The sequence below is a fragment of the Balaenoptera musculus genome, chromosome 8, assembly GCF_009873245.2.
Source record: "Balaenoptera musculus isolate JJ_BM4_2016_0621 chromosome 8, mBalMus1.pri.v3, whole genome shotgun sequence".
Taxonomy (NCBI): Eukaryota; Metazoa; Chordata; class Mammalia; order Artiodactyla; family Balaenopteridae; genus Balaenoptera; species Balaenoptera musculus.
Window position 1 is genome coordinate 71523297 of NC_045792.1, and position 27141 is coordinate 71550437.

General features: G+C 40.6%; 1 protein-coding gene across 3 annotated transcripts; it reads right to left on the reverse strand.

The window, feature by feature from the left end:
- Window positions 1-1421: 1421 nt before the first annotated feature.
- Window positions 1422-23686, reverse strand: SPTY2D1 (SPT2 chromatin protein domain containing 1). 3 transcript variants are annotated; one of them, XM_036860157.1, is made up of 6 exons: window positions 23592-23686; window positions 12228-12342; window positions 9311-10978; window positions 7269-7440; window positions 5724-5801; window positions 1422-4768 (listed from the first exon to the last, which is right to left on the reverse strand). In XM_036860157.1, exons 3-6 carry the CDS (start codon window positions 10899-10901, stop codon window positions 4675-4677), a joined length of 1935 nt encoding a protein of 644 aa, XP_036716052.1. In that variant the 5' UTR covers window positions 10902-10978; window positions 12228-12342; window positions 23592-23686; the 3' UTR covers window positions 1422-4674. The 3 variants fall into 3 exon arrangements, with proteins under 3 accessions (XP_036716052.1, XP_036716049.1, XP_036716050.1); XM_036860154.1 differs by lacking the exon at window positions 23592-23686 and adding an exon at window positions 23079-23256; XM_036860155.1 differs by lacking the exon at window positions 23592-23686 and adding an exon at window positions 22807-23062.
- Between the last annotated feature and the right edge of the window lie 3455 nt (window positions 23687-27141).

Sequence of the window (27141 nt, forward strand, 5' to 3'; positions counted from 1 at the left end):
CTCCTGGGTCCAAGGTCCAGGGTCCAGGCAGGGGTGAAAAATGTAAATGTTACAGAAGGGGTTAGAGATTGCAGCAACTTTAAGCCTATTCTCTGAGGGTATTTCTCTGTGGCCTTTTCACAGCTATCATTAAGCCCAAAGCTTACACCATGTGGGGAAAGGGCATTTTCATATTGGGTGCTAGATACTAAACTATACAGTATTTTAATCCTTAGAGTAACCTCAGCCTCATTTTACAAAATGGCAAAAATGAAGTCGAGAGGCTTAAGTACCTTACCAACCCACACAGTTCTCGGTAGCAGAGTCAAAATTAAGGTCCAGGTCTTCTCTTTGGTGTGCTTTTACATGCCAAGGAAAGGAGCCAAGCAAGAGAGGCCGGATTATCCAAGATCTTGACTACCTCTTGGTTCAAGTCTTCCTCACCTGAATAAACAAGAAGTTGCCTTTTCTTTTAGCAGTGACTGCTGCTGATCTAGGCAGCATGTGTAGAAACAAAAGCTAACTGCCCAGTCCTCAATATGATGCAGTTTGAGTTCATGAGACCAAGAATGGGAACCTAAGTATAAGACCCATGCAATTAATCTGGGTGTCCGAGCCCTAGGATATTCCTAACAAGCCCTCTAAAAGTGGCTTGAGCTTTCTGACCCTAAAAGAAAGAAAGAAAACCTAACAGGAGCAAATACTTTTAAAATAAATTATATGGAACTGCTCCCATTCTGTGGTTGCTTTGGGATGACCAATGGTTTCATTGTTCAAAAGTACACACTTACCAACAAAGTAGATCTTTTGGTTACACAGACAGCATATTGTTGATGACTATTTGGTATTTGTTTGCTGAAGTATTTTTAAGTGCCTCTATGCACTGTATGGATTACTTTTTTTAATAGAAAAAGTGAATTCAAAATTCATAAGCAAAAATTTATAATTTCTAAATCTAGGATACCAGCATCTTTTATGATCCTTGTATGACCTAGACTCAACACATTCCATTGAGTTAAGTGCCTACATTCTCTGGCTGCATGGCTGTGCCCACTTGCCTCATATATTCCTAAGGACTCATCTTCCCAGCCATCTCAGGCTCTTTGTATTATAGGGGATCAGAACCACTCAATTTCTTGAAAAGAGGAACTATATACCCAGTTCTTCTTCTTCCCTTGTTCCCTGACTATACCTCCAAACAGTTCTCCTAACTTGGGTGTCTGATACCAGAATAGTTCTCTAAGCTGGTGGTGCAAGAGGGGAGAGGTGTCAGTGGCAGGGGCTGAGCAGACGGGAATGTGTAAGGGAGAAGGAACAGAGGTGTGTGTAAGGAGGTAAACCCCATCTCTGAAGTCTGATGAGTCTACTGGGGTTTCTAGCTGGAATAATGTTCAGGGTGATGAAATAAGGAATATGAGTTTTAGTAAATAAATGCAAACCAGTGAAAATATCAATAAAATATTTTTAATGCCTACAATGTCTTTTATACATAAATTGCAAAACTTTTATCTGTATATGCAAAAGTAGATTCTCTTGCAGGTCAACAGCACCAGAAAACAAGCTATGCTATGTAAATGTTTCTTTAAACTTGATTTGTCCATTATGTAAAAGACATGGATTTAATAACTCCAAAGACATCTATATTCCACTCTTAATCATACACTAAACACCTGAATATTTATTTCATCACATCCACTCACAAAATAAATAGTAGTCTAATATATTCAGCACATTGAAAATAAAACAACCAGTCTCTCTTCATATATTTATTCTCTTTCCAAACATGTTTTGGTCTCCTGCTATATCTCAGAAATGTACTAACAGGTGCTTTTAAGTTATAAAATACAAAACAGTCATTTCTTTCTTGGAAAAGATCTTGGGGATTACATTAAAAACTGAAATTTCGAGTTCCCATAGACTTTCTTGTTAACAGTCTTTGAACCTTCTCACGGCACACATGTAAGGCTGCCTGTGACATGTGGTACCCTGGCCTCCAAATGGACGTAATTGCATTTACAGTTTAGAGAAAATACAAAGACAAGTTCTGAAAGTAGCCTTTAAAGAAAGTCCCCCCTGCTTTGACATAGCAATACCTAAAGCAAGTGGGACTGTGCAATCAGAGCTATATGAGTTTTATGAAAACTACTTTCCCTTCACATCGTGTTTGAGAATGCCACATCCATCATCATGTAACATTATTACAATACTGAAATAACATTACTACATTCGTGACTTAACATTATCCAATAAAAGGCACATCTTCAAATATTAATAAAATCTGAAAATCAAAACAGTAGAGGACACATTAAAAATCAAGCACTTAATTTGTAAACTTGATAAAATAACAGCCTATTCCAGTTTCTTCAAAGGTTTGTGAGCTTTTTGTAAGAGTGGTCAGGAGATGCAGAACAATATGGAAGACAGGATTTGGAAACAAGGCCAAGATTAAAAGATTCAGAACCTTTTTTTTTTTAATGAGCTACAGGAGTGCCCTTTTATAATGCTGATGCTGAAGAAAACTGAAATCAACATCTGTATTATAGAAGAAGAAACGCACCCAGAAGTGATGACACATAAGGACACAACCTGACTTTTTCTACCAAGTTCTGGAACTTTTAGCTAACACAATGGTGCCTTTCTGTACAAATAACTGCACAATATCATTGAGTAAAGTGCTAGTAAGCTTTAAGCCACCAGAAATCTTTCAGCTATGACAAGCACTTGATTGTAACTACAGATTTCAAGGAGTCTGAATAGTGAAAAAAATATATTCAAGCAAACTTTTGAAGGGGGAAAAAAAAAATCACATTAAGTGACAGCAAAGGAAATAATGTTCCAAACCTGTTTCATTACATGGAATATCACACTACCCTTGAATCAATTTCACTGAAGGTATTTGAGATTGGTGAGAGGCAGTCAATAGGCTTTTCTGCCACCAGTGTTTAACAGTTCTATGTGATCATTAGAAGGGTGTTATTCCTAGTGATGAAGACACCTTTCATAGGATTCAACTTCAAAAATAAGTTCCTGCATTTTTAAAGTTTGAAACTCAATTCAAGATGAGTCAAAAGTCTTAAAAGGACTGGTATTCCCATTAAGGATGGGTCATCCCATTAAGGAAGGCTAATAGTGATAATCTATAACACCCGAACTTGAGAATAAAGAAAGCTTTACGGATAAAAAAGAATATACAGAAACAACCTTTAGACCTGTTGAAGAGTAAGGATTCTTGTAGGATAACCTCACCTACTTCCTAATCCCCACCAGTCAATGGCTTAAGATAGCCACAATGTTTATTACAGAATTGTTCTACAAGCTTATGTCCCACTGTCCCCAACCCTCAGAGTCAAGGACAAATGCTCTCTGGCATCATCATACCTCATTTTCTGTTGCTGACTTTCCTTGAGACTTGGCTTCTCTCCAGCCAGAACCTAGGTCAGCCCGATTGGAATTGCTTGGACTTGAGGCTTAAGAGATATAACAAGTCTATAGATATGACTTGAAGAAAGGTGAGAATGAAGAAGTTCCACAGCCTAGTAAATACCAGTAACAGGGAACATCCTTTCCACCTGGGAAAAAAATCTCTTCACAGTGCATAGTTTGAAATAAAAGTGCAATATGGGCAAAGAGAGAAGGTGGTGGTCTTGATACACATGAATTTAGTTTTTGGTTTTTTACCGTTAATCACTAAAGAATTTAAGATAAAAATACAAAGTCATTAACGTGAAAAGGTCCAGGGCACCTTGGATTCCAAAATATCTCTATAATGGGGGAGCGGAATGGGGAGGAGGGGAGCCTCACATGTCACTTCCTTATTTTTTAAACTATTATTACTCTTCCAAATCTAATGTTTGAATAAAATAAGTATTTTTTCTTCAATATAAAAATGAAATTTTTAGATAAAAATCAAACAGCACAGTGACCTTGTCTATTTTACACTAAAGCCAACATAACAGTAAATCTGAAAGTAAACCTTGGAAAAGAATATTCTTATATAAAATGGCATAACTTGTATTTTAACTTGGAAAAATTTTTGTTAATTGCCTAATCACCTAAATTAGTGAATAAGAATGCTCAGCATCCAATCCATGAATAATGCAGAATACAATTTATTCTACTTTTTACTTCAAAGTCACATAAATGACATCCATATTAATTATAACAGCTACTCTACATTTTCAAGTTCTCAATCCAAACATATAGGTTAGGACAGGTCACTTTATTGCTGGCAGCATTAATGGAAGGGCCAGTTTCCTCATCAAAAGACAAAATAAATTTGATTGGGAGCCAGGCAGTGCCGTACTCACACATCAGCAGAATTACGGAAGTAAAGGAGCAATCCTTTTTTTTTCCTTTTAGAGTAGCAAAGGAATAACATAAGATTGGCTGACTTGTGAGCGGCCCCACATGAGAGTGCATAGCTCATCAGGATCAAGGGTGGCACCTGTGAACAGTTAGCTTCGTAAGAGCACTCACTGGGTGTTATGTCATCTGCATTACAGATTTCACCCTGGAAAGTATCTGAAAATACTTTATGCTCTAACGACAGCCTGCAGATAGATGACAGTATGCATTCCTTCTCCTTGAGTACCCAAGTAGAATTCTAAAATGATAAGGGGCTTCTTCAGTCTGAAGGCAGGACTTCCTTGCAGCAGACTGTTTTCAGAATTTCACAAAAATAAATAAAAGCAGCAGCTAATGCTTCTTCAGCTTCTTGGCCTTTCGACGTTTCATTTCTTCTTCTTCACGTCTCATTTCGTCTAAATCTTCTTGCATACCCAGTCTTAAACTGTCAGGAAAAACAAGGGGGTATTTATCAATATACATGAAATTACCACTCTCTTTAAAAAAGCAAAAATGAAATTTCAGCTGGGAGCTTACATGGAATGTGCTGATGCACTCAAAATGCCTCAAGCCTTTACCACTGAAAACAGACTAAGCAGGAATACTTTTTACCAGGAGCCACTGCCACTGCCTCAAGTTATAGTGGAAAAAAGACCTTACATATAACCTCAACACCTTAATATTCCCATTACAGTAATAAATATAAATTATCTCATCAGCTTTAAAGAACAAGAAACATTTATTCAATAAATAACATTCTTTTCTTGTCCCTTCCCAACACTTTAGTTTGATATTTTATCTAGTTAGAGGAGGGACGGCAAGAGGGAGAAAGAGGTTTAATATTCTCGGTTGAGAATGAGGTGAATTATTTCACCAAGTTAACATTATAAACAAAGTAATCATTTGTTACCCCTACCCAAGAAATGATCATTTATTTGATATCAGGTGGCCAAACAGGAATCAGACATAGGAAATTTCATATTCCTCAACAGGTCCTTGAGGCCAGCGGTGGTACAGGTTAGCAAGACTGAGATGTATCTGATGTGGAAAGGGAATTAAGGATGGGGAAAGAAAAATAAGAACATGCTACAGTGGGATCAGGGGAGGCCTCTAGCATTTATTGTGTGCCTACATGGGTGAGTCACTGCACTGGGCGACTTGTACACATTATCTTAACCCTCACAAAATCTCAATGAATAAAAACAGTATATTCTCATTTTACAAATGGGAAAACAGATTTAAAAGGCTAAGGAATTTGTCTAAAGCCCCACAGCAAGTAAGCAGGATTGGAATTCAAACAGCATGGCCCAAAGCCCCTGCTGCCAATGATGCAACTGAAGGAGGGAACAGAAAAGAACTTTTAGGACATTTCTGCACAAACGTGTTACATCTGTGCTTACCTCTTTGCTTCTTCCTTCTGCTGCTCTTTCCAACTACTCTCCATGTAACGTAAGGCATAATCGCTTTCATCTTTGTATCTGGTAAGAGAAAATCAAAGTTGTTAAAAAAAAGAAAAACCCGATTTTCTAAAGGAACTACATCCTCCTGTTTTTAAAATCAACATCTTTATAACTAAATCAAACATACATTTAGGATTATTCCTCCTTGTTTGGCAGACAGTGAGGTGGGCAGAGGTTGGGTAAAGGGGAGATTCTAAAGTAAAGATAAATTAAATGACCCCTTAATATTTCCAGAAGGCAACTATTCCTGAATCTAATTTTGATCAAAGTACCAATCCAACAACGTTTGCTCAACTCACTCACCTCTATTTACATGATAGTTTATATTAAAATCATGAAAGCACAATATATATGAAAATTATTATATATATATATTAATCTCATTTGAGTTTCATGGATTCAGAACAGAGACTGAGGCAGATAACAGCTTGACCAAAAGCATATAGCTAGCTTATGACACTACTAAGATTAGGTTTTTAGATCTGATTTTTAATCCAGTTCTTTCTTCTGCTAAATTTTTTTAAAGACCTTTTCTTACTATTGCCTTCTAATTTCTAATATCCATGACTTCAAAGGAGAGGGCAAGTGCTGATGGATTTACTTATACAGTTGGCCCTTGAACAACATGGGTTTGAACTGCATGGGTCCTCTTACATGAGAATTTTTTTTCATACTACAGTGCTACACAGTCCATGATTGGTTGAATCTACACATGTGGTACCACAGATAGGGAGGAACTGGTACACAGAAGAACCATATATACGGAGGGCTGACTATAAGTTACATATGGATTTTACCTAACCCCCATATTGTTCACAGGTCAATTGTATACTACCGCATTTAATCCTCCCAAATGTCATTTAAAAAATAACTTACTCAAGTTTACCCAGCTAGTAAGCTGTGGAACTTCCATTCAAACCCCGAGCTTTGCTCTACATCAGTGCTTCTCAAACTTTAATATGCATGTGAATCACTTGGGAACCTTATAAAGCTGATCTGGATTCAGATCTAAGGTGGGGCCTGAAAGCCTGCATTTCTAACAAGTTCCCGGGTGACGTCAATGTTGTTGGTCCCATACTGCTTGCTGTTCACGGACCACACTTTTGAGTAGCAAAGCTTTTTACATCAAAGAAAAGCAGGTGTCAGATCAAACTGGCTTTCAACATAGCTCTGTGGATGGCTTTCTGATTTCAAAGCCAATCCACTTTTACTACACCAAGCTGCTTCACTCTCATTAAATATATATCTTATAAAGAGAACAGTTAAAAAGGGATATTTTTTGGCCCTCATACAAGTAACTACACAAATAATTCTGCATTAATTCTTAAATATTAAGTGCCAAAAAAGTAAATCTAAACAATCATCCAAGGATTCCTAATTAAGAATTGTATTCAATGCCTCTACTATTAATGTTTATTTTTTTTCCCCATAGCATGGATTATTCAAAATAAAAAGTATATATATCTAAATCTTCTTTAGCCTTACTTTTTTCGGTCATAGCCAAAGATCTCTCGAATGTGCTTGGATATTTCTTCCTGAGGTTCTCCTTCATCTTCAATAAAATCTTCCATTTCAGAGTCATATTCATCATCATCTTCCTCCTCTTCATATTCTCGCTGCCTTTTGTAACTACCAGGGGAGGGAAGCCTTTGAGGACCTAAGAATAGAAAAGCCATTATTTATAAGATCATTAAAACTTAGTAGTCCCAACAAAGTCCTATGTAAGCTGAGATTTTAAGAACTCATTAAGATGGCAGCCTCAAAAACCAGAGCCAGGGTTTTCCCTGGTGGCACAGTGGTTAAGAATCCGCCTGCCAATGCAGGGAACATGGGTTCAAGCCCTGGTCTGGGAAGATCCCACATGCCACGGATCAACTAAGCCCGTGCGCCACAACTGCTGAACCTGCGCTCTAGAGCCTGCGAGCCACAACTACTGAAGCCCGCGCGCCTAGAGCCTGTGCTCAGCAACAAGAGAAGCCACCACAATGAGAAGCCCGCACGCCGCAACAAAGAGTAGCCCCTGCTCACCACAACTAGAGAAAGCCCGCGCACAGCAACGAAGACCCAACGCAGCCATAAACAAACCAACCAACCAACCAACCAGAGCCAGCAACTGGCCCCCAGCATGAACTCATTACTACATCATCCCTGTTGCTTCATGGTACCCACAAGGAATAGAATTCCTGTCTATCCCAGGGCTTACTAGAACTGTTACATTTTCTAGCTTAGTAGTTCCTACTCTTTTGGATTTAAAAGACTAGTACAATTTCTTTTAAAAAAAATTACAAATCACTAAAGGATCACTAATTTTACTCATGCCAAGAAAAGATGCCAAAGGTAACAATCTACCATCTATTATCACCATAATTCCATTAAAGTTTTAAAAAGTCCAATGAAGTATGACAGATTCCCAGATATGGGTAATTGTTCAAACTGAGCAAGTCTGACTTTAAGGAAAAACTCACTGCATCATCCTAATTTTTGTCATTTTGCCAAAAGACTGATTAAAAATTCTGCAAAAGACAGGCACTGATCAACAGACCAGTATCTGGGAACAACTGCTTTCTAGTCCTTGATTACAGACACTCCCTCTGTTGTTCTACAGTTGTTTTTAATATGCGTGGCTTGTCTCCTGAGCTCGGAGTTTCTTTAACTTTAGCACTCTGACATTTTGGGCCAGATATTTCTTGGTTGTCAGGAAGCTGTCCTGTGCAGTGTACGATAATAGCCTGGCCTCCATCTACTAGATGCCAGTAGCATCCCATCCCCAGTGTGTCAATCAAAAATGTCTCCAGACATTGCCAAATGTTCACTGGGGATCAAAATTGTCCGTGGTTAAGAACCAATGTTTTGACTGAATTAGGAAGTTTAAAGCGTGGAATCTCATCTTTTGTTTCTTTTTATATTCTCCGTGGTGCCTAACAAGTGCTTCAACAAATCCTTAATACTGTGTAGAAACTATGACCTAGCAGTTAGTAGGTGCCACCAATGATCCCATACCTTGGGACGGTAGAATCCTAAAGGACTGGTAGCTAGGGCCACTGTAAGAAGCAGAAACACAAGGGCAATCTAAAATAGTTCCTGGCACATCGTGGGTGCTTAACAAATATTTAATGGCCAAATAATGCAACAAAAGGCTTCAAGCTTACAAATACACTCCAGTCCTTGAAGACAGGTGTCTATAGTCTTCATGAAGAGGTAAAGATGAATTCATTCATTGAACCACAAAAGGCATATACACTCACCCTGTCTTACAAACCCCATAGCTAAGTTTATTGCACTTGGAGACATTACAGGAGTGAACACAGAGGGCCCTAGATAAGTCTCTTTCTAAAGACTTTTCCAAGCCATGGTTACTAAAGGAACTCTCTGGCATAGGACAGACAAAACATCAGGATTCTATCAACACAAGTATACATTTGAAAGCACATAGGAGAGTTCAGAGGGTCTTTGGTTATATAAAACAAAGTATTCTTTCCAATTTCCTAGTGACAAATAAATACTTTTAGGGTGAGGGGAAATTCTACCTTGGGCAGATCTGTAGCCAGATAAGGAAGGCTTCATTCCATTCATCTGTCCATTGCTGGATCGGCTGATTATATTCTTGGAAGAAATCGTTTCTGAGACAACAGTGCATTTGGGCTTCAGAGAGGGACCTGAGGTACTAACTGTCTGCCCAGGTGCAAAGCTGCTCACTGGTCTACCAGGGCCTGAACTGCTGACAGTTCGTCCAGCTGGAACTACTGATCGGCCAGGGCCATTGACTGACCGCCTAGGGGCCCCTGAGCCACTCACTGGTCGTCGAAGGTCATGTGGACTGCTCACAGGCCGCCCAGGGCCACCAGAGCTGCCCATAGGCCGCCCAAGGCCACCAGAGCTACCCACAGGCCGCCCAGGGCCACCAGAGCTGCCCATAGGCCGCCCAAGGCCACCAGAGCTGCCCACAGGCCGCCCAGGGCCACCAGAGCTGCCCATAGGCCGCCCAAGGCCACCAGAGCTACCCACAGGCCGCCCAGAACCACCGGAGCCACTGGTAGGTCGCTCAGAGCAACCTGAGCTGCCTGCAGGTCGACCAAGGCCACTTGTACCACTGACTGTCCGTCCTGGGGGATTTAAGTCACTGGTTGGCTTCCTGGTCCCACTGACTGATCGCTCGGGTCCTGAGTTGGAGCTGCCATTCTGGCTCCTGGGCACGGGGCCAGAACTAACCGTGGGCCGAGCAGTCCCTGTGCTAGGCCTCCCAGGGGCTGAGCTGGAGCTGCTGCCTGGCTGCCTGACACCTGGACTCTTGGCCTTATCGTGTGGGGTGACCATGGGTCCAGGCCTGGAACGGCTAGGATGAGGAGATTTTTTGGCTTTGTGCTCAGTAGCAGATTTTGGAGTCCCTTTAGCAGAAGTCTTTGGGATACTTGGTGAACAGGTGCTGGAGTGGGGCTTTCCAGCCCCATTGAAAACAGGTCTGTCACGGCCCTCCCAAGGCAAGGGTTGGGCGCAAATGCCAGATACTACTTTGGTCCTTTCTCCTGGCATGGATTTGGATGAGGATAAATGCAAGTGTTTCTCATTAGCTGTGCTGGGTCTGGATTTCTTCTCAGCATAAGGAAGGGGAGTACCCTTGGAAGAAGGATGCATGTCTCCAGAACCTTTGCTAAGTTTTGTGCCCACACTTTCTTTCTGAGAGGGTACTTTTCTGGTTGGTGGTAATCTTGCATCTGTCTCAGGTTTCCTTTTCCTCCGCTTTTGTTCAAGGAATTCTCGCTCCCTAAGTTCTTCTGCAGTCATAGGCCGCTCTTCTGTCTTCTTCACTACCTTTATCTCCACCGGTTCGTACTGCTTTTTCTCGGCCAGCCTGAGTAGATCATTGAAGTTCATGAGTGGTGGGGCACTTTTAAGGGGGACCTTTGGCTTGCTTTCAGCTTTGGGAGGTTCTTGCTCTTCCTCATACTCTTGCTCTGACTCTGCTTGATTGTATTCTAAGAATTCATCCTCTTCCTCCATCTCAAACTCTTGGTCTGTTCCCTGGCTAGCGTGGGTTTGCATTGCCTGCCTCTTCTTTGACTTCTCCTCAACAGGAATCCCATTGTAACCATGGAAATTATCCTTTGTCCTCTTGGCCATAGCTCTTGCTTTCTTGTCATGTTTTAGCTCAATTCGCTTTTTCACTAATTCTTCTTTTCTCCTTTTCTCTTCCAAAGCTAAAAGAGACAAAACAACATATTATTTCAGGGTCTCGATAACAGTATGTTCATCTGAAATCAGTAGGTGGCCAAAACCAAGCAACATTCAAGTTACAGTTTGAAGAAGTTCGATGACATCTAAGAATCAAATGAGGAAGTCATTAAACAAGTATCAATTTGAGTCATCTTTACATAATGTAAAACCCATATGGGTTTTTCTATATGACTAAGCAAGGGAGAGTCTTGGCTTTTAGCTTTAAATATACAAAATAGTTCATACCAAATAAATATACCAAGTTAAGAGAATATTCGTACCCACTTAACAGTTGTTATTAATTATGAATCAGTGGATACTTAAACTTATTGAATTAGTTTCCTTGTCATTTGTGTGAAGTAAACCTACTGCTTGAGTTTACTCGTTTTACAAAAGTGTCCCTATTTTAACCTTTTAGGTAGCACTCTTATTTGTTTATTTTTTTAATCTTTTCGGCTGCGTTGGGTCTTTGTTGCTGTGCGCGGGCCCTCTCCAGTTGCCGCAAGCGGGGGCCATTCTTCGCTGCTGTGCACGGGCTTCTCATTGCGGTGGCTTCTCTTGTTGCAGAGCACGGGCTCCAGGCGCGTGGGCCTCAGCAGTTGTGACACACGGGCTTAGCCACTCCGCGGCATGTGGGACCCTCCCGGAGCACGGCTGGAACCCGTGTCCCCTGCACTGGCAGGCAGACTCCCAACCACTGCGCCACCAGGGACGTCCCTAGATAGCACTCTTAATAACATATTTTTAAAAATTAAAATACAAAGTAGGTAGAAGCAGATTCAGAACCAAGGTCAAGAGGGAGTTCCCTGGTTGTCCAATGGTTAGGACTCAGTGCTTTCACGGCCGTGGTCCCGGGTTCAATCCCTGGTCAGGAAACTAAGATCCTGCAAGTCATGCGGTACGGCCAAAAAAAAAAACAACAAAAAAAACAAACAGGAAAAGAACCAAGGTCAAAGAATGGAGTTCTTACTTCTCACTGGAGAGCTAACATGGCCAATTAGAAGATATGGTCACTATACCCAAAAAGCTTTTAATTTAAGAGGAAATAAAAGATAGCATCCATACAAATGATCAACATAAGAATATATGTAATGCTATAAATACAGCTGATTCAGACACATACACAACAAATCCATTAGCCTGTTATGATATTACAAACATCCACTGGTTAGGTACAAGCTAGTTGTGAAGAAAGAAGACTTTAAAATTGAGAATAAGGCTATAGATTCATACCTTTTCGTCTGAGCTCTTCTTCTTTTCTTCTGAGAAAAGCCTGGACAGCTGCCGACTGGACACCCTTAACTTTTGGGTCTTTTTTGGGAGGACCCACTGCCAAACTGTATCTTTTCTAAAAATAAAAACAGAGGAAAAGTTATACACAATTAACTTTGAAGCAACAGAGAGGTTTAAATGTTGACTGAAGAATCTATTCTGAATAATTAAGAGATCACATAACCCACATGAAAACTTAGCTATAAAATTTCAGGCTAAATATGATTATACATGACTATTTTTAGGTGCAGAGTTTCTTTAAACATCCTCAATAATACATAAATGAACAATTGAGAGAAACACTATTTTCAGGCTATTTTCCCAAAAAGATACCTGGACTGGGAGAACTGAAAAAAATCACCACTAAAACAGATTGAGTGCTTTAGAATTCTGATTTAAAAGATTAGCCTTCTTCAGAACTTTCCAAACAGAAAAAACTACTATCACAACTGTTTTCCTCCTGAGTACCCTACTCCAGATGATTTTCATAGCTGCTTCATAGGTTACTTTGCTTTCATCATGAAATACTGAGATTCTACTTTGATCATGGGCAAAGCTGGTAGCCAGCCATAGGCAAAAAGCATTTCAAAGAAATTTAAGCAGCAAGAAGGGCCCAAGTCTCTGTAACCTTTAAGTGTAGCTCTATGTTCGTTAAATATTAATTTGCCACACAAACCCTTTTAGACAGGTTTCCATGTCACCCAAAAAGTACTAACATTATCCTGGAACAGATGGTATTTCTCTGGTCTTTGATTTTTATCTAACTGCATTGGGAAATGACTAAAACTAGAATAATGTTAATTTAAACATTTCCTTTTATTTTATCGTTAGAGAAGTATGATAAACAGAGCTAATAACTCAGACCAGGATGATTAATCTCCAGGACCATCCCAAATTAAATTTATGGGCTAGGAAATAAGAATTTTTTAATGCCCTCCTTCTTTCGTCTTAGGCAGATGACATTCTTATCCACTCAACCTGCTGCTGTGCTAGTTAAGAAACACTAACCCATGAGAACAAATTGAGCTTCTTAGGAACCAAAGAAGTGACTCCCAAAATGTGTATGAAATTCCTGGAGGAAAGCCAAAGGACTCAATGCTTACTACACAGCTGCCAAATAGAAGGCATCTTGAAACAGGCTGGAAGTTCCAGCTAAGTTAGTCTACCAACAAAGCAGCTGGCCAAGAAAGCAGGCCCTAATCCAACCTGAAAATCCTGCGTGATAGCAATGCTTGAGACCTGACACATCCCACATAGAGAGAAATTCCAAAAGAGAACATCCAGATTCCTTTCCCAGTCCCTTTGGCTGTCATAATAAAATCCTTTAATAAGTCCATATCTTTGCAAATCTAGTTGCAATCCTTTCCATAGTGGATTGTGACCCAGTATGTAAAGGAGAAAGGAGATGGAAAGGAAGACAGGAGAAAAAGAATATTGCTGGGGCTTCCCTGGTAGTGCAGTGGTTGAGAATCTGCCTGCCAATGCAGGGGACACGGGTTCGAGCCCTGGTCTGGGAAGATCCCACATGCCGCAGAGCAACTGGGCCTGTGAGCCACAACTACTGAGCCTGCGTGTCTGGAGCCTGTGCTCCGCAACAAGAGAGGACACGATAGTGAGAGGCCCGCGCACCGTGATGAAGAGCGGCCCCCGCTTGCCGCAACTAGAGAAAGCCCTCGCACAGAAACAAAGACCCAACACAGCCAAAAATAAAATTAATTAATTAATTAATTTAAAAAAATATTGCTTACCTAACTAGATATATAAAATTTGTCATGGTTTACAAGAACCTCAAACATAGGCCTTATCCACAGGAAACTCACATTTTCTTAATAGAAGTGCTACCATGAAGATGATTCAAGTTGCATAAGACACATAGACTCATAAGCAGAGGCACACACTCACTCTACCCCATCCCATCAAGTAGATATGTGAGAAGAGGAAGGGTGGATTTGTGTTGCCAAGGCTCAAGATTTTTCTGTCCCTGCCAACTATACAGCCCAGAGATTCACCTGCCAAATCAAAGCTTATACAGGGCTCCCCCTACCCCAAAATGCCAATATACACATTAGTGTTAATTATTTAAAATAGGATTGGTTTGTTACCTAGGTAGTACAGCAGCAAGTGAGCACTTCCTAATTTGATTTCAGGGTAGACATCTTTCTTCCTAACCTGGGACTTAAAAGAGGTAGGTAATGGGATATGACTAGCAGAAAAGCTACTCTTGACTGAATACAGGCACTGAACAAGTAAACCACAGTGTCAATGGGGCAGTTTAATGCCTTGTTTACTAAGCTTCAATCATTCACATATCACCTTCATGATTTTTGCCCTTTTATAGTATACCACTTGTATTATTATTTACTAATTTTAAGAAAACATGTAGATCAAACACCATGACTTATTACTACAGCTTTACCTCAAGCAATAATACTTATAAAATGACAGGCTTGAAGGGCTAGTTATATTTTTCCAAATCCTATCAAAATATATAACTTAAAAAAATGCAACTATGGGAATAAAACATATTTGTGTATCACCGAAAATCATGGTACACCCAAAGCTATGTGTACTGCACTTTGGGAAACACCGACTGGGAAACATAAGCACAAGAAAGGCAGAACACAATAAAGAAACAAGGGAGGGGGTTCAGGAACTCGGATTCACTCAGAAAAGAATCCCAAAGACTACTTTGAGCTTTTTTCAAAGTATACACCTATTTTCATCAATTCACATGCCAATTTCAAATTCAGCTTTTTTTTTAAACACTGCTAACCCTTAAGGATACTTATTAAGCTGGCCTCACATTTAACCCAACAATTTTGCTGTCCTTGTCCTGTCCGTATGATGGAGAAGGAATTCAATAAATCTATAAAACGTCTTACTTTGCGGGCCTGCTGGGAAACAATTTAAGTAGGACAAGGTCCTACTTGATGAGGCTTAATCTTATTTACTGACACGAGCTGAGTCATAATTAATAGTTTCTTACATCCTCTGTAGCTTGATGCACTCAAAAGCAGATACCAGGAGAGTATAAAAATATTCTCTTAGGCAAAGTTTAGATCAAAACCTAGAAATCTGGGGAGAAAAAAAAAAAGGGTTGGGTCTCCAGAGATAATAATGATCTTCTTTTTTAACATTTTTAATGAGATTTAATTCACATACGATAAAATCCACCCATTTAATATGTATGAGTGTATTCATAGAGTTGTACAACCATCACCACTATCTGATTCCAGAACATTTTCACCTTCCCAAAAAGAAACCCCTTACCCTTCAGCAATCATTCCCCATTCCCCCTTCACCTATGCCCCTGGCAGCCACTAATCTACTTTGTTTCTATGGATTTGCCAGTTCTGGACATTTCATATAAATGAAATCATGCATCCAGTGTACCATTACATAGTGACTGAGATGCATCATAAAATAAGGTAAAATTTAGAAGCTGTAGGTAAATGATTATGTAGATAAGTGATTATACAAAGTAGGTAAGATTTTTCAATTAAAAAAACTTTTTTTTCTCCACCTGCTCCAGAATTTCTATGTGAAACTCTCTCTCATCAGACTTTACCGAACACTTACAAGTGTCATCAAAAAACCAACAGGGTTACTGCCCAAGGCTTTATCAGGCTGGAGTTGGAGAGCTGGAGTAGGGAGCTAGATGGATTCGAGCTTTACAGATGACACCTCAAAACCCCACTTCCGACAGCATTAACTCCAGCCTGAGCGCCAGCCTGCCCAACACATTCCAGACTTGCAGCCCCCACAACCGCATGAGCCAATTCCCTAAGACAGATCCTACTGGTTCTGTTTTTCTGGAGAACCCTGACTGCTACAGCGGTCTTTCGTATCTTACTACTTTCACTTAGCATAATGTTTTCAAGGTTCGTGTTGTAACATAGTCAGTACTTCATTGCTTTTATGGATGAATAATTTTTCATTGTATGGATATACCACATTTATCTAATCATCAGTTAATGGATATTTAGATTGTTTCCACTTTTTGGCTATTATGAATAATGCTGCTGTGAACATCTGTGTACAAGTTTTTCTGTGAACGTGTATTTTCCTTTCTCTTGGGTCTATCACTATAGACGTTCCTAACATTGACCTGGCTAGACTTTTGAAAAAGGGGTTGTAGTCAGACCCTGGTATTAGAAGATTTGCTGTAATAGAATATTTTATTAGACAGTCTCCTTCCCCCACAGAGGTGCCCAGCAGAGAACCATGTGTTGAAAAGAAAGCTTCAGGCTGGGATTACACTATATTCCATTTAATAAGGCAGGAGAACTGTCTGCACTTTCTCCCACATCAGATGGTCACTTTTAGCTCTAGCAGCAACACATCAAGATGCATCCACCAATTCTGTATCTGACTCAAGGCACCAGGCTGCTTCATTGTTTGAGTTTCATGAAAAGCAGCTGGACAAGAGTTTCTTTTATCCTAAGTGTATCCATTTTATTGTACTGCAAGCCGACTCAGTCATTCTGCTGGGCCCCAGTGAATGATCCACAACAGCGAAGCTCATGCCATCGAAATACAGTATCAGAGATTTTGCCAAGATTTGTAATTCTGAAGCCAAGAGACCTAGAAAATATTAAGTCACTTTAAACACATGTGTTCCTTGCATTGAAACTATACTGTCATGGTCAGATTAAGAAAATAAGGAGCTTTCAGTCTGGAAATATATGTTCACCAAATATGTTATATTAGAATCAATAGTCAATTCCTTCTTGAAAGCTGTTCTTTACTCAGGAGATAATATATTGTTGTAATCGTAGAAAATATAAATTTCCTTATGGTTTTATATAAATTAGAGGTTTATCGTTGGTTACAAATAGGAGTTAGAAATATTCAAAGAATATATCCTAGGGGCTTCCCTGGTGGCGCAGTGGTTAAGAATCCGCCTGCCAATGCAGGGGACACAGGTTCAAGCCCTGGTCCGGGAAGATCCACATGCCGCGGAGCAACTAAGCCCGTGTGCCACAACTACTGAGCCTGCGCTCTAGAGCCCACGAGCCACAACTACTGAAGCCTGTGCGCCTAGAGCCCCTGCTCCTCAACAAGAGAAGCCACCGCAAGGAGAAGCCCGCGCACCGCAACGAAGAGTAGCCCCCGCTCGCCGCAACTAGAGAAAGCCCGTGCGCAGCAACAAAGACCCAACGTGGCCAAAAATAAAATAAATTAATTTAAAAAAAAAAGAATATATCCTGGACTTCCCTGTTGGCACAGTGGTTAAGAATCCGCCTGCCAATGCAGGGGACACGGGTTCAAGCCCTGGTCCGGGAACATCCCACATGCCACGGAGCAACTAAGCCCGTGCGTGACAACTACTGAGCCTGCACCCTAGAACCCACGAGTCACAACTACTGAGCCCACGAGCCACAACTACTGAAGCCCGCGCACCTAGAGCCCGTGCTCCACAGCAAGAGAAGCCACCGCAATGAGAAGCCCCGCGCACCGCAGTGAAGAATAGCCCCCACTCGCCGCAACTAGAGAAAGCCTGCGCGCAGCAACGAAGACCCAATGCAGCCAAAAAATAAAAATAAAAAAATTTATCCTTAACTTTAATAATGACTACACAACTTCTACAATCCTCTCAAAACATCATACTCAGGGAATGAATGCAGACCTGGAAAACCACTGATTTGCATTAGGCTTGCTTAGCTGGGTAGCTAAGAGGGTGAAAATAAAACCACCAAAAAGCATGCTATTCAAGACTGCTATGGGGTCAAATGTAAATTTTACTATTATTGTGTTTAAAAAATATACCAGATTATATAAAATGTATTAATAGTATCAGATAGATACCTCAGAGCCTCTAGTCCAACCTCATGTTAGAAATGGCCCCCAAAAGACAACTATGTATTTACTGGCTATCACTCACACAATTTGTAGCAGTGTCTGAATTAGAATCTAGGTCTCCTGACTCAGGGGCAAAAGTGTTCCCACTACAACATGCTTCACTTCTAACTTAATCCCAACACTTTCATCTCTAGCTCGAACCTCATTCTTAAATGCCATTCCCTAATTTCTACCTGCCTCTTAGACCGTGCCATTACCCCAAACAGGTCCACCACTGAACTTTCCCTCAACCTCAGACTCTATTTCTGTTAACTATGCTGGCACTCTCCCAAACAGGCTGTAAATCTCTATCCTCCAGTTTCCATATGCTGTTAGTTTGGTCTTTAAATTTCTCTCCCGTCAGACTTTACTGTACACTGAGAAGTGTCATCAAAAAAACAACAGGGTTACTGCCCAAGGCTATATTAGGCTGGAGTTGGGGGTAGGGAGCTAGATGAATTCAGGCTTTATAGAAGACAACCTTCCTCACCACCCCATTTCCAAAAGACTCTCCTCATTCAACACAGGGTGGTGATTAAGAGCAAGAACTCTGAAGCCAGTTTGCCTGGACTACATTCTCTGCTCTGCCACGACTAACCCTGTCACTTATTAGCTGTGTGACTCTGGGAACATTTCTTCATCTCCCTGGACTTCAGTTTCCTGATCTGTAAAACAAGCTTCCGTATATGGTTATTAAGATGATTAAATTAATTAATATACAAAAAGTGCCTATAACAGTGCCTGGCACAAAGGAAGCACTATAAATGTTAATTGTTGTTACTATTATCCTTATTATTCATAAAGAGATTGTCTAGGTAGTGATGGGGAAGAGAAATAACAGAATCTCTGTGGGGCAGTAGTTTCTAAAAGACCCTTTCCCTAAAACACCAGTTCAGAAGTACTGCTCCAGGCTAGAAATCTAAAGCTGCTCCAGGCACTGGAAAAGTCATCTTCAGATCTAAGAGTGGGAAATAATCCAGTTATAATCAACTATCATCAAGGGTTACAAAGTGACTGCCTGCAGAAACTTTTTTGTTGGCCTATACTATTCTTTAAAAGGAAGTATAGATGGACAAAAAGCACACGAAAAGGGGCTCAACATCACTAATTATTAGAGAAATGCAAATCAAAACTACAGAATGGCAATCATCAAAAAATCTACAAACAATAAATGCTAGAGAGGGTGTGGAGAAAAGGGAACCCTCCTTCACTGTTGATGGGAATGTAAATTGGTATAACCATTATGGAGGACAGCATGAAGCTTCCTTAAAAAACTAAATACAGAATGACCATATGATCCAGTAATCCCACTCCTGGGCATATATCTGGAGAAAACCATAATTCGAAAAGATACATGCACCCCTATGTTCACTGCAGCACTATTTACAATAGCCAAGACATGGAAGCAACCTAAATGTCCACTGACATAGGAGTGGATAAAAATGTGGTACATATATACAGTGGAATATTACTCAGCCATAAAAAAGAACAAAATAATGCCATTTGCAGTGACATGGATGGACCTAGAGATTGTCATACTGAGTGAAGTCAGAAAGACAAATATCATATGATATCGCTTATACGTGGACTCTAAAAAAAATGGTACAAATGAACTTATTTACAAAACAGCAATAGAGTCACAGATGTAGAAAACAAACTTATGGCTACCAGGGGAAAGGGGGGGAGGGATAAATCGGAAGATTGGGGTTGACATATACACACTACTATATATAAAGTAGATAATAAGGACCTTTTATTCTCTAATAAAATAGATAATAAGGACTGCGTATAGCACAGGGAACTCTGCTCAATACTCTGCAATGACCTATATGGGAAAAGAATCGAAAGAAGAGTGGGTATATGTATATGTATAACTGCTTCATTTTACTGTTCACCAGAAACTAACACAACATTGTAAATCAACTATACTCCAATAATAATTTATTTTAATTTTTAAGTTTTTAAAAAATAAAAAAGGAAATATAACCAGCACAAGGAATATAGCTAGTATTTTATAATAATCTTATATGGAGTATAATCTATAAAAATATCAAATGACTATACTGTCACCTGAAACTAATGCAATATTGTAAGTCAACCATACTTCGATTTAAAAAAAAGGAAATGTAACTACTATAAAGTACCTATATTCTTACCCTCAAGGTTCTATAGCTTCCCAAATCCTTATATGTCTGATACCACATGAAGGCTTCCCCTTACTTTTTGATCTGAGGGTCACACCAGAGCTACAGTATCTTGTCTGGGATGATTTTCAGACTGACTGTGAGAAAGACCATTTAACTTGCCTCATGCACTACAAGCCATCAATTATAGTTACTTGTAACCTGTAAGAATCCAGATTCTAAGCTCTTCTATTCTACTAAATCAGACAACCACTTTGTTTTTGTTAGAGGAACCCAGGGAGAAAAATATTAAGGGCAAGGTTACCAAAAATATCTTTCCTCCTTTAAAATAAACAGAGCTAATAACAGTGACTGGTTACATCACCTTGATCAGCTGTTTTTTTGTATTCAGTTTTCCACTGCGAAATGATAGCATGCTTAATATTTATAGGCATGATGCAATCCTTCTTTTAACTAAAACATTATAAAGCTAACTATTTCTCTTAAAAAGAAACAATGTAAAAGAAAGCTGTCCCAATGGGAACTGTTCATTGCTTTTCAAGTCAGATATAGTAGACACTTCTTAAAAATAAAAGCCCTGCAAAGAGTTCCAAATAGCTGTACAGGTGTTTCAGATTTTAGCCTCCCTTGGATTTTAGTCTAATCAATGCTAGTGTATTTCTTTTCTGTAGCAAAGGTGTGACACAGGAACTTGATGACTGAAATCGAAAGTCAGCTCCAACAGGATCCAAATGGAAGGTGGGGGAAGAGATGGCTAAAAGAGAAATATGAACCAAGCACTAGAGAGGGATGGAGTTATCTGCAATTACTGCAAAGCCTCTGTGGTTCTCAGACCATAACTCAATCAATAAAGTTTTTGTCAAGCAGGGTGTGTGTGTGTGTGTGTGTGTGTGTGTGTGTGTGTGTGTGTGTGTGTGTGTGTGTGTGTGTGTGTGTGTGTGTGTGTGTGTGTGTGTGTGTGTGTGTGTGTGTGTGTCCGTGCACTTGCAGAAATGTGTTTCTTGACTTGGATGGTGGTTTATAAAGATACTTGCTTTGTAACAATCTTACACTGTACAATATGTGTTAGATTTCACAAGTGATAGTGTGCTCTAAAAGGCTTTACTTTGAGCTGATAAAGCAAATATTCAATAACTTAAAATAATTAGATGAATCGAGTAAAAACAAGATCATGGATTAAATTAAATACAATCTTGCTCTATTCCTCAATAGTTTCTTTTGTGACTTACTTTCATCTGAAGTAAAAAGATAAGGATTATAATGCTGATAACTAAATCAAACTTCCAGGCTTACTAGCTTTTGGGGTGGGTGGGAGGGAAAAGCATGCTTTCTTGAAGTACATGCCTATGTTCATCTATTACATTTTAAATGACTGCCAATTAACCCATTTTCCTTTTTGCTTCCAATCTTTGTTATTCCAATCACAGATAAATCGATAATATATATATTCTGAAATACAGACATAGTTTGAAAACTTCTGCTCTAGAAATATGTACTTTTCTCTCAGCAACCATTGGTTTTTAGAATAAGAAACGAGTAACTTGGTTCTGATTCTTCCACAGAATAGTCTTCGGCATCAGGGCTAGTATTATCTATCTTTGACCTCCACTGAAATTGAGTAAGATGTAGAATGAAATATGGACCTAATTTATGCAAATATGAATGTTACTAGATCCAATATCGACTTGTCTAGGAAATTTACAGATGCAGAAAGTAATTCTGTCATTCAAGGTTGCATAACTTCAAGATCATTCGGAGTATTTGGGATGGGATGGGAATATATATAATAAACTGATGAATATCAGTTTTATTTACCAGTTATTTTACTATTTTTAGATCAATATCTTCAAAAGAGTAAAAAGAATGAGCCAGCCTCAAAAGACAAGAAAAGTGCAGGGGAGGGAAAAAAATATTGCAAATATACAAAAATCTAAGAAATGCATAGTGAGAGCTCAGTAAGGTCCAGTTGAATTGACTTTAAAAGACAGCCATTTGAGCTCTACATCTCATCTCTCAAACCGCAGGTAACACAATGCAATTTATCGGTTTACAGCTGGGCTGTGGTACCATCTGAGGATACAGAAATGATTAGTTTATGCAAAACAGCTACACCCCCGCAAAGCAGGCACTCTCACCCACTACCTCATTTAAAGTCTTACACCTCTCTGCGAATATTAGCGAATTAGCAAACCTTACTGAGTAAATGGGACCTAGATTTGAAACAAAGACAAATCTGGACGACCACAAATAAATGGAAGCTGAAACTATTTCACTCATTCTGTTGGCCAAGGATTTCGTGGAATCCACTCAACTCCCGCCTTGGGAGGTGATAATTCAATCACCTGGTTGGTTGAGTGGGTGGGGCCACAAGTCAAAGAACTTTTTTGGGAAATCACAAAACGTTTGACCCAAAGATCAGGGGGAAATCGCCTCAAAAGCTATCAGGCCAAGTCCCTAAAATTCCTGAACTCCCCAACCCCTGGGTTGAAGTTTACGCCGAAGCTAGAAACTACTAGCGCTAGATTTCACTATGTGCCAGGCATGGCTCTACTCACCAGCGCAAAGTTGCAGGCGTAACAGCCTAAACAAGCCGCTCGTCAGAAGGCTCCCACCTCGCATCTCAAGCCCGTCTTCACCCCCAGTACTCAGAAGTACATGTCCAAGAGAAAAAAAGAAAACCACCAACCAACCAAGCAACCAACAAAAAACGGCGTCCAGGTCTTTCCTCTCCCGGAGCCGACAGACGGATTCCTGGAAGTTCCACGGGCCACACATTCGGAACTTGAAGACCAGGATCTCCTACAGTTGCGCCCCGGCTGGTACTTACCGGCACGTTGTTGACACCTTGTGCTTTGGAAGCTATCTGGAGAACTTCCCTGAAGTCCATTCTGGCCGAGGCGGAGGACTGGGCCAGCCTCTCGGAGAAGAGTGAATCTCCGCCTTAGCGAGGCGACCAGCAACAGCCGAATAAACTGCCTGCCCAGCCCCTCTCCCACCCCTCCCCTGCACAACCACTTCCGGAGCCTTCCAAAGCCGTCTGCCCACCCCCTCTCCTCCAGCGGCCAGTACCCTTCCAGGTCCGCCGCTTCCCTCGCGAGTCTTTGGCGTAACTTCCGCTTTCAGGCTCGAGACACGTAGAAACGTGGTACGTGGCTGCTGGCGTCGGCTCGAAGGGGCGGGACTAAGCCCTTCACCGACCAAGGAGACTCGGCCTAGTAAACTGTGGGGCGTGGCCAAGGGAGAGAATCGCTATCCTGTGGGCCTTGGCGCGAGGCCTGACAATTTTGGTGCTCCTTGTGAGCTCTGGGTAGGGGAAGCGAGGGGGTGAGGGGTTACCTACCAGGCCTGGGTTCGCTGGGTGTCACGGGTGGACGCTCAGGTTTGAGACGGCGGCGTTCCAACAGCAGAACCGACGGGTCTCGAGCAGGGGGTTTGTTACCCGTTTGTAGGCACTCGCCAAGCTGCGCAGGCGCAAACCGCACCGACTGGTCGTCTGTCGTGGGTGCACATTACTCAAAGCGTCTTGGCACAGGGCGTGTGCTCACCTCTTACACACAGGCACGCGTGCCGTGTATAGAGGCGCCCGCTTACTGCTTTTGCCTCATTTAGATAATAAGCCCCATGTAGGGCAGCGAACTGTGTGTTTTGCTCAGTGGATAAATGGAGGAATTTCTCACATACACTCGCGGCCTGGATATACTAGGCCCACTGATCAAAACGTACATATATTTATATGTACATATTCATATTCGTTGGGAGTCCAGTCGAGGGTTCCTCTTAAGGTTATCTGGGGTAATTTTTACTCAGTAAAATACACTAATTAGGCAGGCCTGGGGCTGTGGGTAAGAGTAGGCTGGGTCCACTGCAAACAGTAGGGATCTTTCTGGTGTGATGGAAATGCTCCAAAACTGGATGTGCTGATGGCACATCATCGTGCACTTAAAACACGTGAATTTTGCAGTATGTAAATTATCTCAATAAAGCTGTTTAAAAATATTAGGCAAAGCCTCTCTGTCTTCCTTTTTCAACCGAAGTTTAACGCTGAGGTGTGGCCCTAACTACCTTTCTCCATTTAAGGCTGCCCAAACAACAGACCAAAATTAAGTCTTTGTCCAATGGCAGAACTGTAGTTCTCAATGTTTTTACGCCCTCTGTGGAGCCCAGCATAGCATACTGTAACTTATGCCATAGTTCCTTTCAAATACGTACCCATCTATTTTAAGTAGTTCACACTTGCCGGAGGCCAACTCTACAAATATTTCCCCCTCACAGGATTGTAAGTTATATGGAATCTTGGGTGTAATATATTGAAAAAACTAACAGATGTCAGGTTCCTCATCTATTAAAAATTAAAACTAAGATTTTAAAAGTTTCTTCAAGTGGTCCTCTATTCAGCAGGTAGAGTCAATGTTTTCCCATTGTTCTTAGGATGAAGACCAAAATCTTAATCCTATTGTGGCCTGAAAGGACTGCTATGAGTTACCCTGGCCGCCTTCTTTTTTTCTTTTTCAACATCTTTATTGGAGTATAATTGATTTACAATGGTGTGTTAGTTTCTGCTTTATAACAAAGTGAATCAGCTATACATATATATATATATCCCCGTATCTCCTCCCTCTTGCGTCTCCCTCCTACCCTCCCTATCCCACCCCTCTAGGTGGTCACAAAGCACCAAGCTGATCTCCCTGTGCTATGCAGCTGCTTGCCACTAGCTATCTATTTTACACTTGGTAGTGTATATATGTCCATGCCACTCTCTCACTTCGTCCCAGCTTACCCTTCCCCCTCCCCGTGTCCTCAAGTCCATTCTCTAGTAGGTCTGCGTCTTTATTGCCGTCCTGCCCCTAGGTTCTGGCCCTCTTCTTTAATGTCATCAACGTGACTCTTTCATTCTGTTAGAAGCGCCAAGCTCTCTTCTACTCCAGGCCCTTTCCATATAATCCCATCTTCCTGGTATGCGCCCTCTAGCCTTTGCTGGGCCAGCTCCAACTTGTTGTTCAGCACTCCGTAAGCTTGTGGTGATTGTTATCAGGGTTCAAGCCCCAGTTTTCATGACTCCTAGGTATTGTATGACCTTAGGCAAGTGCGTAACCTCTCTCTGTACCTCAGTTTAATCTATAATAGTAAAGTAGCAATGATAGGATTGCTGTAAAATAATGCATGTAAGTGCTATAGATTAATATCTGGCTGTTATGGGATGAGTTGTGTCCTCAAATTCATATTGTTGACAGAAATAAGCAATAAACAATCTGTAATGGGACTAGAAAAGAGTTTTATTTGAGCCAAACTGAGGACTATAGCCAAGGAGACAGTCTCTCAGATAGCTCTGAGGCACTGTTCCAAAGAAGCATGGTTTTTAGCACAGCTTTGTATCTTGTCAGAGCAAAGAATATCAAACATTACAGGGTACATTCCTTCAAAATTTCAAAGAAGACAGATGAGCACGTACACAGCAAATCAGCCTGGCCTTGGCGCCTGCAAAGAGAGTCTTATCATCAAAGGAGTGTAGCATTGATGTTCCAGGAAGGGAGGTATTTATCTCTATCTTCAAAACAGACATTCTTTACTTCTGGACAATGCACCCTTTTCTTTAATGGTTAGAGCAGATGTACAGTGTATGCTTAATACGGCACAAAACAGGCTATTCTAGTTAGCATAAAGTTTAAAGTTAAATCATATATAAACTAGGATGACTTCCCCACACCTCAATATGAGGACATTTCTTCCATCCTAACACCCAGGATCCCAGAGTATGACCATATTTGTAGATAGGGTCTTTTTTTTTTTTTAATCTTTTTTTCTTTAGCCGCACCACACGGCTTGCGGGATCTTAGTTCCATAACCAGGGATGGAACCTGTGACTCCTGCAATGGAAGCGAGAGTCCTAACCACTGGACCACCAGGGAATTCCCTGTAGATAGGGTCTTTAAAGAGATAACTAAGTTAAAATGAGGTCATTAGAGTGGGCCCTAGTCCAATATGATGGTTGTCTTTATAAGAAGAGGAAATATGGACACAGGTACAGAGAGAAGACACAGGGAGAAGATGGCCATCTATAAGCCAAGGAGAAAGGCCTCAGAAGAAATCAGCCCTGCTGACACCTTGATCTCAGACTTCTAGCTTCAAAAATTGTGAGAAAATAAATTTCTGTTGTTCATGCCACCCAGTCTCTGGTACTTTGTTATGGCAGCCCTAGCAAGCTAATACACTGGCATATGGTGAGTATTCAATAAATGTCAGGTATTATTTCTCAAGGAAGCTCTCTCTGAACTAGCTCAGGACCCATTTCATAAATTCTTACAACCCCCAGCATTTTGCTTCATAGAACCTATCACAATTTGTAATTACATATCTGTGTTCTTTCTAACTACTGGCTCTCTCTAGTGTTAGATTGTAAGGTCCATGAGAACAGGGACCAAACCTATTTTATCCATTACTATTCCTGTCACCAGCACAGTTCCCTGCTCACGCACATAAAAGCTGCAATAAACACTTTGGGATACATAGTTGAAAGTTGCTAAAAGAGTAGATTTTAAAAGTTCTCACCACAAGAAAAAAATTTTGTAACTAAGTATGGTGACGGATGTCAATTAGACTTACAGTAGTGATCAATTCACAATATATACAAATATTGAATCATTATGTTGTACATCTGAAACTTATATAATATTTTACGTCAATTTACCTCAATATGAAAAAGGAAAAGATCTACCATTTAAAAAAACAAGAAAACATTTTTTGGGGAATTCCCTGGCGGTCCAGTGGTTAGGAGCCGGGCCCTGGGTTCAGTCCCTGGTTGGGGATCCCGCAAGCTGCATGGCATGGCCAAAAAAACCCCACATATTTGGCCAAATGAAAGCCCTCAATATTCAATATCATAATAGCTGATT